The 13,346-nt window shown below is 41.2% G+C and overlaps 1 protein-coding gene across 1 annotated transcript in view; it reads left to right on the forward strand.

The window, feature by feature from the left end:
* Positions 1-13,346, forward strand: part of LOC124133266 — a 44,513-nt gene that overhangs the window by 9,058 nt on the left and 22,109 nt on the right. Inside the window, exons 8-16 of the mRNA XM_048400561.1 lie at positions 151-287; positions 2,276-3,121; positions 6,649-6,694; positions 7,435-7,490; positions 8,307-8,436; positions 8,865-8,973; positions 9,587-9,695; positions 10,263-10,436; positions 11,089-11,217. Of these exons, the coding sequence (XP_048256518.1) occupies positions 151-287; positions 2,276-3,121; positions 6,649-6,694; positions 7,435-7,490; positions 8,307-8,436; positions 8,865-8,973; positions 9,587-9,695; positions 10,263-10,436; positions 11,089-11,217 (1,736 nt within the window). The remainder of the gene's footprint in view (positions 1-150; positions 288-2,275; positions 3,122-6,648; positions 6,695-7,434; positions 7,491-8,306; positions 8,437-8,864; positions 8,974-9,586; positions 9,696-10,262; positions 10,437-11,088; positions 11,218-13,346) is intronic.

Below are 13,346 nucleotides of genomic sequence, written 5' to 3' on the forward strand. Positions count from 1 at the left end.
AGTTTTTCAATGTGGTAATGTTTAATCTGTCGTCACTCACATCTTGACCTGTGTAGTTTTATATGTGTGTCCACTTCGGCGAATTATGTTTCATTAAAGTTACTGGAACAAGTGACTGTAGCATTGTAACACATTCCCATTGCCATCCAGGTTTAACAAAGGACACACGAGACAGGCTTTTTGTGAGGATGCTGCACATGCCCCACCAAGGTCAAAGGACACAGGACATGGTTGTCTCAGGGGACAAGTTGACGTCCATAAAACTCACACGCAGGAAAAAGCATCAGGTAAATGGATCAGTGATACAGTAAGTTTGGAAACAAATTTTATAGGAACCTCTGTGGGTAGTCCTGGCCTGGATAGTTCATCAACCTGTGATTGTCCAGATAGGAACCTCTGTGGGTAGCAATGACCAGGATAGTTCATCAACCTGTGATTGTCCAGATAGGAACCTCTGTGGGTAGTCCTGGCCTGGATAGTTCATCAACCTGTGATTGTCAAGATAGGAACCTCTGTGGGTAGCTCTGGCCAGGATAGTTCATCAACCTGTGATTGTCAAGATAGGAACCTCTGTGGGTAGCCCTGGCCAGGATAGTTCATCAACCTGTGATTGTCAAGATAGGAACCTCTGTGGGTAGCCCTGGGCAGGATAGTTCATCAACCTGTGATTGTCCAGATAGGAACCTCTGTGGGTAGTCCTGGGCAGGATAGTTCATCAAACCTGTGATTGTCAAGATAGGAACCTCTGTGGGTAGCCCTGGCCAGGATAGTTCATCAACCTGTGATTGTCCAGATAGGAACCTCTGTGGGTAGTCCTGGCCTGGATAGTTCATCAAACCTGTGATTGTCAAGATAGGAACCTCTGTGGGTAGCTCTGGCCAGGATAGTTCATCAACCTGTGATTGTCCAGATAGGAACCTCTGTGGGTAGTCCTGGCCTGGATAGTTCATCAAACCTGTGATTGTCAAGATAGGAACCTCTGTGGGTATTCCTGGCCTGGATAGTTCATCAAACCTGTGATTGTCAAGATAGGAACCTCTGTGGGTAGTCCTGGCCTGGATAGTTCATCAACCTGTGATTGTCCAGATAGGAACCTCTGTGGGTAGTCCTGGGCAGGATAGTTCATCAAACCTGTGATTGTCCAGATAGGAGCCTCTGTGGGTAGTCCTGGCCAGGATAGTTCATGGAACCTTGGACTGTGGGGAGCAAGTGGTCATGGATTAGTTGGTCACAATGTTAGTGAAGTGTGTGAAAAGTATTAGAATTTGTCACCATGGAAGACAATTGGTCGTCATGGAAGACAAGCACGAATACAGCTTTTGGAAAAGGGTGGTTGTACTTAAACTACAAAAATGTTAGTATAAATGTTGGGAAACAATTTGCATTTGTTAGCCAGAAATTAGATAATTAATTGTTATATTTGTAAATATGTCACCAAATGATTTAGCTGTATATTTTTCTACATGTCAACATAAGTAGTACACTTCAGAAAGGGGGTTGCAGGATCTGGATTCGTGTATGGAAGGGTGGGGTGACTGAGTTAAAATTAAATGTCATGTAAGAAATATTTCAGCTATAAACAAGAGCTCTGCTGTGGTTTGTTTGAGTTTGAGTGATGAATTAAGAGAATCTGTTGACCACCATTTCCAAATTAGGGTCCAACCATTCGATATTCTGGGATAGGCCTGGCATTTTGTATCAAGATATTTTTTCAGCCTCTGCTACAAAAACAGATATTTCTAATTAAAACTAAGAGCCTTTTTATAAAAAAAAGAAAAACACAACAATGTAATGTATGTGGAAGGCAATGTTGTTTTCTTTAACACTCATTACCAGGGTATTAATTTTTAAGAATTTTTTGGGACAATATATTTCGATAAAATCCTGTGTGCATCATAAACAGTCTTCTGTCATTTGTATGGAGTTTGTACAAACTGTCAGTACTTTTAAATGCAACATGTCTAAGTCTTACATGTTTTTTAGTTGGAAGACGAGACTGACCAAAAAAACAGTAAAAAGGAAATGACTTTTGACAATATATGTTGTGTCCAACTCTATTTTTCTATCAGGTGAAATGAAAAAACCCCACAAGAAATGGTGCATAATACCTGTGATAGTTTTTCTTTCATTTGTTGCAGTACTAATCTGGAAGTTAATGTTTAAAAAAAAGAAAAGATTTTCAACCAAGTACATTGAATTTTAGGCTAATATTTTCTTTTTACCTGGTAACCAACTTATAAAAAATATAAGGCCTTAATGTGAATATCTTTTCCAGGTCATAAAATCATCTCCAAACTTGGGAAATGTAAAGTCATTTCCTCAAGATGAAATAAAAGTTTTGACGTTGAGGCAAGGAAGCCGTGATTCCCACTCAGAAGACACGCCCACCAACTGGGACAGGGAGGAGGGAGGCATTGGGATGCAGTCTGTACAGTGGGGTAGGGGGTGGGACAGGGAGAGTAGTGATACCAACCACCACCAGGGGGAGCTGAGGGATGGCAGCCAATCAATGGACAGAGAAGTGAAGGGACCGGAGGATTCTGGGAGAAAACAAAATGACGATGATGGTTCTGAGAGAAAGGAACTGACAGATGAAGAGAAGCAAATTCATAAGGGACTGGATTATTTGCAAAGCAGAAATTCTGTATCTGACAAGGTGATTGTGAAGGAATCGGTTTCTAATATGTCTGCCACTGGCAAGAGTGTCCATGTTGTTCGAAATGATTCAGAAAAACATGAATCCAACGAAAAGACTGAGTTTTCAAGAGTTGATTCTAAGAATGTTTTGAAGATGCCAACAAGAATCGTTCAAAAACCTGGACACCTTGTTAAAAGATCATCCATTCTCAAATCATTCATTCGTCAGAAGCCTGTGTCTGGGTCAAATATACCCTCAAAATCTCAAAATGGATCACATTCAACCTCATTTACATCTAAACAGAACCTGAGGCTTAGAAGAAAAAGAAGTAAGAAGAGATTTCCACTAGACACTGGAAGTCAACTTGAACCAGAAAAACCGAAAACCGTACTGTTACATGACACGGGGAAACTACTAAATGTGTTGACAAACGGAGGCCGAGGTCGCAACAACTCCAGAGGATATGAAATGTCTCCAAATCAGGTATATCAAATTATATATCTCCACATTGGGTATTTGTATTGATATATCTCCACATTGTGCATGTGTATTGATATATCTCCACATGGGTATGTGCATTGATATATCTCCACATTGGGCATGTGTATTGATATATCTCTATATTGGGCATGTGTATTGATATATCTCCACATTGGGCATGTGTATTGATATATCTCCACATTGGGTATGTGTATTGATATATCTCCACATTGGGTGTGTGTATTGATATATCTCCACATTGGGCATGTGTATTGATATATCTCCACATCGGGCATGTGTATTGATATATCTCCACATTGGGTATGTGTATTGATATATCTCCACATTGGGTGTGTGTATTGATATATCTCCACATTGGGCATGTGTATTGATATATCACCACATTGTGCATGTGTATTGATATATCTCCACATTGTGCATGTGTATTGATATATCTCCACATTGGGCATGTGTATTGATATCACCACATTGGGCATGTGTATTGATATATCTCCACATTGGGTGTGTGTATTGATATATCTCCACATTGGGTATGTGTATTGATTTATCTCCACATTGGGCATGTGTATTGATATATCTCCACATTGGGTGTGTGTATTGATATATCTCCACATTGGGCATGTGTATTGATATCACCACATTGGGCATGTGTATTGATATATCTCCACATTGGGTATGTGTATTGATTTATCTCAACATTGGGTGTGTGTATTGATATATCTCCACATTGGGCATGTGTATTGATATATCTCCACATTGGGCATGTGTATTGATATCACCACATTGGGCATGTGTATTGATATATCTCCACATTGGGTGTGTGTATTGATATATCTCCACATTGTGCATGTGTATTGATATATCTCCACATTGGGCATGTGTATTGATATCACCACATTGGGCATGTGTATTGATATATCTCCACATTGGGTATGTGTATTGATATATCTCCACATTGGGTGTGTGTATTGATATATCTCCACATTGGGTATGTGTATTGATATATCTCCACATTGGGCATGTGTATTGATATCACCACATTGGGCATGTGTATTGATATATCTCCACATTGGGTATGTGTATTGATATATCTCCACATTTGGTGTGTGTATTGATATATCTCCACATTGGGTGTGTGTATTGATATATCTCCACATTGGGTATGTGTATTGATATATCTCCACATTGGGTTTGTGTATTGATATATCTCCACATTGGGTTTGTGTATTGATATATCTCCACATTGGGCATGTGTATTGATATATCTCCACATTGGGCATGTGTATTGATATATCTCCACATTGGGCATGTATATTGATATATCTCCACATTGGGCATGTATATTGATATATCTCCACATTGGGCATGTGTATTGATATATCTCCACATTGGGTATGTGTATTGATATATCTCCACATTGGGTATGTGTATTGATATATCTCCACATTGGGCATGTGTATTGATATCACCACATTGGGCATGTGTATTGATATATCTCCACATTGGGTATGTGTATTGATATATCTCCACATTGGGCATGTGTATTGATATATCTCCACATTGGGTGTGTGTATTGATATATCTCCACATTGGGTATGTGTATTGATATATCTCCACATTGGGTTTGTGTATTGATATATCTCCACATTGGGTTTGTGTATTGATATATCTCCACATTGGGCATGTGTATTGATATCACCACATTGGGCATGTGTATTGATATATCTCCACATTGTGCATGTATATTGATATATCTCCACATTGGGTGTGTGTATTGATATATCTCCACATTGGGTTTGTGTATTGATATATCTCCACATTGGGCATGTGTATTGATATATCTCTATATTGGGTATGTATATTGATATATCCCCACATTGGGCATGTATATTGATATATCCCCACATTGGGTGTGTGTGTTGATATATCTCCACATGGGTATGTGTATTGATATATCTCCACATTGGGTGTGTGTATTGATATATCTCCACATTGGGTTTGTGTATTGATATATCTCCACATTGGGTTTGTGTATTGATATATCTCCACATTGGGTTTGTGTATTGATATATCTCCACATTGGGTGTGTGTATTGATATATCTCCACATTGGGTTTGTGTATTGATATATCTCCACATTGGGTTTGTGTATTGATATATCTCCACATTGGGTGTGTGTATTGATATATCTCCACATTGGGTTTGTGTATTGATATATCTCCACATTGGGTATGTGTATTGATATATCCCCACATTGGGCATGTGTATTGATATATCCCCACATTGGGCATGTGTATTGATATATCACCACATTGGGCATGTGTATTGATATATCTCCACATTGGGCATGTGTATTGATATATCTCTATATTGGGTATGCGTATTGATATATCTCCACATTGTGCATGTGTATTGATATATCTCCACATTGGGCATGTGTATTGATATATCTTAACATTGGGTATGTGTACTGATATATATCACCACATTGGGCATGTGTATTGATATATCTTCACATTGGGCATGTGTATTGATATATCTCCACATTGGGCATGTGTATTGACATATATCCACATTGAACATGTGTATTGATACATCACCACATTGGGCATGTGTATTGATATATCTCCACACTGGGTATGTGTATTGATATATCTCCACATTGGGTTTGTGTATTGATATATCTCCACATTGGGCATGTGTATTGATATATCTCCACATTGGGTATGTGTATTGATATATCTCCACATTGGGTATGTGTATTGATATATCCCCACATTGGGCATGTGTATTGATATATCTCCACATTGGGTATGTGTATTGATATATCCCCACATTGGGCATGTGTATTGATATATATCTCCACATTGGGTTTGTGTATTGATATATCTCCACATCGGGCATGTGTATTGATATATCTCCACATTGGGCATGTGCATTGATATATCTCCACATTGGGCATGTGTATTGATATATCTCCACATTGGGTATGTGTACTGATATATATCACCACATTGGGCATGTATATTGATATATCTCCACATTGGGCATGTGTATTGATATATCTCCACATTGGGCATGTGTATTGATATATCTCCACATTGGGCATGTGTATTGATATATCTCCACATTGGGCATGTGTATTGATATATCTCCACATCGGGCATGTGTATTGATATATCTCCACATTGGGTATGTGTATTGATATATCTCCACATTGGGTATGTGTACTGATATATATCACCACATTGGGCATGTATATTGATATATCTCCACACTGGGTATGTGTATTGATATATCTCGACATTGGGCATGTATATTGATATATCTCCATACTGGGTATGTGTATAGATACTGGGTATATCTCTATATCGGGTAGATGTGATGGTATAACTTTCAACCTGTCCATAGCATGGTATATCTTCTGATACATATGATGGTATGTCTTTCAGCAAGTACATATGATTACGGCAGGTATTTAGAATGACACTTCTCCATATTTCTTTGCAGAGAAAGCTCCTGAGCTATTCGCCAGACTCGAGTTACAGCAGCAGAGGTAACACACATGCAGCATCAGTAGTTACAACCTCCAGCCCACCCCATCCTGCTGATTGCTGATAGGCGTGTGAGATCAGAGCCTCAACATCTTCCTAACTGTTCATCTAGCTCCTAGTATTGAAAAACAAACACCAAATACACAGTTTTTACACACAGAGCACATACAGAGCTAAAAGGGTTCTCCGTAGTGTATGATTATAACACAGCTTGCATTTGATTTCAAATCCCTGGATATCACAGGTGAACCCGTTTAGACCGAGGTATAACACGGGTTTACCTGAGTTGACCAATTTTAGCATGTGTTAACTGATTGACGTCAAATTACGGTTGACCAGGGTTTAACATACCTACTAAACTCCTGGGGTGCGGGACTCTAGTTAGCAGCCTGAAATTGACGTCATCATTATAGCTAATAGGTTTCATTTATTGATTCAGTCATGAACAGAAGCATTTTAATGAATACCATTAACTAGGTTTTTTAAAAAACAGAAGAAGAACAATATCATCAATAATATGCGAATCTTATTTTGCACCGTGATAAAACTAATACTGTTAGAAGTGGTATAAAATCTCATCTTAAACCTTGATATAACTGTAGTTTTGTGAGAAGTGGTATGAACCTTACATTGCACCATGTAACTGTAATATTGTTAAGATCCCTTCTAATATCGTAACCACTACGTTATTAGTTAAAGTTTAAGTGTTTTTAAGTATAAATGCATTGTTTTTCCCGTCTAGATGCCTACAAACACTACACACGGCCCAGGCCTTCACCAGCTGCCAACACACATGTGGTAATTATAGAGTCAGAGGAATCTGTACCAACATTCATTGCAAACTGTATTATACACAGTAGAATCACTGCCTCAGGGAATTTATTGAAAAATATTTACAATATAAGAAGACTTTGTATGAGTTTTAAGCAGACCCCTACATGCACTATTTAGATCGATTATTACTTTTCATGAAGTTGTTCTTATGAATTGATCAGACAAGAGACATAATAATCTTAACATTAATATTTTCTGGAAACTATCCATGTTGAACACACCATATTGCCAGCTTCAGTAATGTTGATGGGAGATGGGGGGTTTCTTATTGAGATGGACAGGGATCAAAAATGGATTTCCAGCAAAGCAGGCAATGAACGAGTTAAAGTTAAAGTTAAACAAGGACCCCAGTACCTTATGCTTGTTAAAGCAGGGCTGCTGACTTGGTTGATGCATGTCATTGTATCCCAATTTTGTGGATCTATGCTCATGATATCAATCACTGGATTGTTTACAGACCAACGTCATATAGCTTGAATATTGCTAAGTGCTGTGTTAAACAACAAACAAACAAAACAGAGCTGACTAATATGGCATGGGGTGACCTGGCTCAGTGACCTGACTGTTTTTGTGTGATTGACCCCATGGCATGTTGCTCATGCTTTCAATCATTGGTTTGCCTGGTCCAGACATGACATAGCTTCAACACTGCTGATTGCTGCATAGAGTCACATTCACTCACTCACTCTACCACTAGCAGATAAGCCAGAGTCATCCAATGAGCATTTTTATATGAAGATTATGTATTTTTTTCTTGGATTTTTTAAATTATTAATATAGCAACCAGAATGGAGTTTCAAACAACCTATGGTAACCGAGGAGATGGTGTACGACGGTCAATGGAAGGCTGTGAAGTCCTATATATCAGATGTTGGCATCCTTGACATCAACTTTAGCGTCTTCATATATGGTAAGTAGACTCGAGTTTCTAAAAATAGAATGGGAAATCCCACAAACCTAAGCCAATCATATGTCTCTCTTTGTTGGAACCTCCTACCATAGCTAAAAAAAGTTAAAGATTGATAAGATTTATATGATTAATACCTTTTTCTATGTACCTGAAAAAAAACAACTTCGACCTCAGACTTTAATGTCAGTCAGTACTTGGTTTTTTAAGTCCATAAAAACAGGTATTGACCTCATATAAAATCTGTAATTGTATAGTATCACGGCATTAGTCTGTCGTGTTGCAACTGATATTTCTGTCATGTATGAAGTTTTATTTCTTCATTGACAATGATTTTATATGTTTATCTGTTTTCAACTGTTCCACAAACTAATGTTAACATTTAGCCATTATAAACTAAAATGCTGATATTGAGAGTTGTATTGTTGAAGGTAGAAAGCCTGAGAGTTTGATCGGTGGGAAGGTGGCCATGCTGTACCCCCAAAGCAGGGTGGTGACGGTCATCCCTCCGGCACATGCCACACTGGTGGAGTCTCACAGGTGAGCAGACTACCGTATATCGCTGTGTATAAGGCGAGTTTTTCGTACCTAAAATGAGGGGGCTAAGAAGGGGGGTCGTCTTATACACGGAGTCGAAGATCTCACATTTTTTTCCACTGGCGATGTCAACCGGCCAGCCCGATAGCCAGCCCAGCATTTGACAATAAAACTTTGCATTTCATCCTAAATAACTGATCCAATAACTATTTCCATACATTAACATGATTTGTATCTCTTTTCCTTGAATAAAGTTTAATAATTTCTGCAAATAAAGTTGAAATGACCCTCACCTCGATGCAGATTGTCAAACCACCTGACACGGTAAAAAAATCAACATCCGTGAGCAGAGAGCCGGAAGTACCGGTAAGCATTTGCATATTGCACATGTGACCTAACATGTGATAACCGGTGAAGCTGAAATCAATTCCCGCTGTTTTTACAGTTGTATTAACAAGTGTTGGAGACGGTGTGTACAATATTGGAAGTACCGGTAATTTATCCATATTTTTCGTGATGTATGATATATATCTTTGTTTTCAGGTGTAAAAGGAATGAAGGTTGTATTGATGAGCTTGTATGAAATAATCGTCAATATTTACCATTTGTGTTTCAGGAAATTCATCAGCTCACTACCTCATGAAAACAGTCTTGTGTTCTGTCAGGACTTATCACCTGCTCTTGTCAAAGACATGTATACAATGCCAGAAATGTTCAAATTCCAGGTCAGTTATGTCAAAGAAAAATGGCTTGTAGTGATATCTGTCTCTTGTGTCATGGTATTCATAGATTTTGTGCAGTTTTCCAGGAGAGAATACCGTAAGTGCTTTGTTCTAAGCACCCCCTGACCAACTTATAGACCTATCTGTAAGTAATCTTTATAAGCGCCCTTACTAACGTCCCGCATCAGGTTATAAAACCAGGTGAACCAATCTGATCTCATCATTGTGACATGGAGGTATGATAAAGTATTTTATCAAGATCATGTGGATCAATCAGATCTCATTGTCCTGACATGAACCGCCATCATAAAGCTGGAATATGCAGCGTTAAACAACAAACAAACAAACATTCTGACGTGGAGGTATGATAAGTACCTATATTACCTGGGTCCTACTTTCTGTACAGGTGCTGGGACTGGATGTATTCCATCACATGTTGGCACTGGGTGATACATACCTATATTACCTGGGTCCTTCTCTCTGTACAGGTGCTGGGACTGGATGTATTCCATCACATGTTGGCACTGGGTGATACATACCTGTATTACCTGGGTCCTTCTCTCTGTACAGGTGCTGGGACTGGATGTATTCCATCACATGTTGGCACTGGGTGATACATACCTATATTACCTGGGTCAGATTCTCACAATGGCAGAGACAACTTTCCTGGAGATTCCCCATTTTGACCAGCTCACCGTTGCCCAAGCTGTCTTCAGTGACAGAACATCACCCGTTCCAGCACAGGTTAGCAAGGTTATTATACATTGTAATCAGGGGCGGATCCAGTATATTTGAAAGGGAGGGGTCCAAAGTATCAAAATCCTGTCTCTAGATAATTTTACTGCTTTCAACAGACTACATTTGGTGTTATTTACTATGGAGACATAAACATTAGATCAGTATAATGTATCCATGTGGGACATCAAACCAGGGCTTTGGCATGACAAGGCAAATGCTTTAACCTCTGTGCTACAAAACCGGGTCCTTAATTCTTGGAAGAACATTCTAGATGTAGATTAGTCATGAAAACTGGTTCAGTAGTCATGATAATTTAATTGAACATACATTTGTTGACATTCTCATATATCACTGTGGCTTGAAGGCTTTTGGTGGCAATGACAAACAATGGAACTTGATTTAACCAAGTCACTTTATAGCTACATACTAGTAAACATAATAAAACATTCAGCGTTTTAAGTAAAATTTTATTAATATAAATACCCTGGACCTGGGCAGGCTCTCTACATCTTGCGAATCAGAAACTTTCCACAAAATGTCTGTATGGTTGCTTATGGGTCCAGGGTATTTATCATAAAATGGTGGGTATATTATATTCTAAGAAATACCTATGAAACAATTTATAAGGGAAGTCAACCCTATTTTCTCCAATCCCTAGGGGCTGATAGTGGATGCGCTAGCCCTTGTAGGAGCGGAGGCGGAGAGTCTGCAGATCCTCAGGGTGTTGATTCAGGAGGAGGTCCATAGTCTCATCATCAGGATCAGACTCAGATCCATGCAAAGGAAGGTGGGTTTCCCTACAGTAGGGGCTCAGTGCAGGATCTGGGATACCCAACAGTGATTATGTGAGGGATCTGGGATCCCCAACAGTGCTTCTGTGAGGGATCTGAGATTCCCCAACAGTAGTGGTTCTGTGAGGGATCTGGGATTCCCCAACAGCAGTGGTTCTGTGGTAGATCTGGGATTCCCCAACAGCAGTGGTTCTGTGGTAGATCTGGGATTCCCCAACAGCAGTGGTTCTGTGAGGGATCTGGGATTCCCCAACAGCAGTGGTTCTGTGAGGGATCTGGGATTCCCCAACAGCAGTGGTTCTGTGAGGGATCTGGGATTCCCCAACAGCAGTGGTTCTGTGAGGGATCTGGGATTCCCCAAGAGCAGTGGTTCTGTGGGAGATCTGGGATTCCCCAACAGCAGTGGTTCTGTGGTAGATCTGGGATTCCCCAACAGCAGTGGTTCTGTGAGGGATCTGGGATTCCCCAACAGCAGTGGTTCTGTGAGGGATCTGGGATTCCCCAACAGCAGTGGTTCTGTGAGGGATCTGGGATTCCCCAACAGCAGTGGTTCTGTGAGGGATCTGGGATTCCCCAACAGCAGTGGTTCTGTGAGGGATCTGGGATTCCCCAACAGTAGTGGTTCTGTGAGGGATCTGGGATTCCCCAACAGCAGTGGTTCTGTGGTAGATCTGGGATTCCCCAACAGCAGTGGTTCTGTGAGGGATCTGGGATTCCCCAACATCAGTGGTTCTGTGGTAGATCTGGGATTCCCCAACAGCAGTGGTTCTGTGGTAGATCTGGGATTCCCCAACAGCAGTGGTTCTGTGGTAGATCTGGGATTCCCCAACAGCAGTGGTTCTGTGGTAGATCTGGGATTCCCCAACAGCAGTGGTTCTGTGAGGGATCTGGGATTCCCCAACAGCAGTGGTTCTGTGAGGGATCTGGGATTCCCCAAGAGCAGTGGTTCTGTGGGAGATCTGGGATTCCCCAACAGCAGTGGTTCTGTGAGGGATCTGGGATTCCCCAACAGCAGTGGTTCTGTGAGGGATCTGGGATTCCCCAACAGCAGTGGTTCTGTGAGGGATCTGGGATTCCCCAAGAGCAGTGGTTCTGTGAGGGATCTGGGATTCCCCAACAGCAGTGGTTCTGTGAGGGATCTGGGATTCCCCAACAGCAGTGGTTCTGTGAGGGATCTGGGATTCCCCAACAGCAGTGGTTCTGTGAGGGATCTGGGATTCCCCAACAGTAGTGGTTCTGTGAGGGATCTGGGATTCCCCAACAGCAGTGGTTCTGTGGTAGATCTGGGATTCCCCAACAGCAGTGGTTCTGTGAGGGATCTGGGATTCCCCAACAGCAGTGGTTCTGTGAGGGATCTGGGATTCCCCAACAGCAGTGGTTCTGTGAGGGATCTGGGATTCCCCAACAGCAGTGGTTCTGTGAGGGATCTGGGATTCCCCAACAGCAGTGATTCTGTGAGGGATCTGGGATTCCCCAACAGTAGTGGTTCTGTGAGGGATCTGGGATTCCCCAACAGCAGTGGTTCTGTGGTAGATCTGGGATTCCCCAACAGCAGTGGTTCTGTGAGGGATCTGGGATTCCCCAACAGCAGTGGTTCTGTGAGGGATCTGGGATTCCCTAACAGTGGTTATGTGGTAGATCTGGGATTCCCCAACAGCAGTGGTTCTGTGTGGGATCTGGGTTTCCCTAACAGTGGTTCTGTGGTAGATCTGGGATTCCCCAACAGCAGTGGTTCTGTGAGGGATCTGGGTTTCCCTAACAGTGGTTCTGTGGTAGATCTGGGATTCCCCAACAGCAGTGGTTCTGTGTGGGATCTGGGTTTCCCTAACAGTGGTTCTGTGGTAGATCTGGGATTCCCCAACAGCAGTGGTTCTGTGTGGGATCTGGGATTCCCCAACAGCAGTGGTTCTGTGTGGGATCTGGGATTCCCCAACAGCAGTGGTTCTGTGTGGGATCTGGGTTTCCCTAACAGTGGTTCTGTGGTAGATCTGGGATTCCCCAACAGCAGTGGTTCTGTGTGGGATCTGGGTTTCCCTAACAGTGGTTCTGTGTGGGATCTGGGATTCCCCAACAGCAGTGGTTCTGTGTGGGATCTGGGTTTCCCTAACAGTGGTTCTGTGGGAGA

This window comes from Haliotis rufescens, unplaced genomic scaffold (genome assembly GCF_023055435.1).
Source record: "Haliotis rufescens isolate VD_foot unplaced genomic scaffold, xgHalRufe1.0.p SCAF_2, whole genome shotgun sequence".
Classification (NCBI taxonomy): domain Eukaryota; kingdom Metazoa; phylum Mollusca; class Gastropoda; order Lepetellida; family Haliotidae; genus Haliotis; species Haliotis rufescens.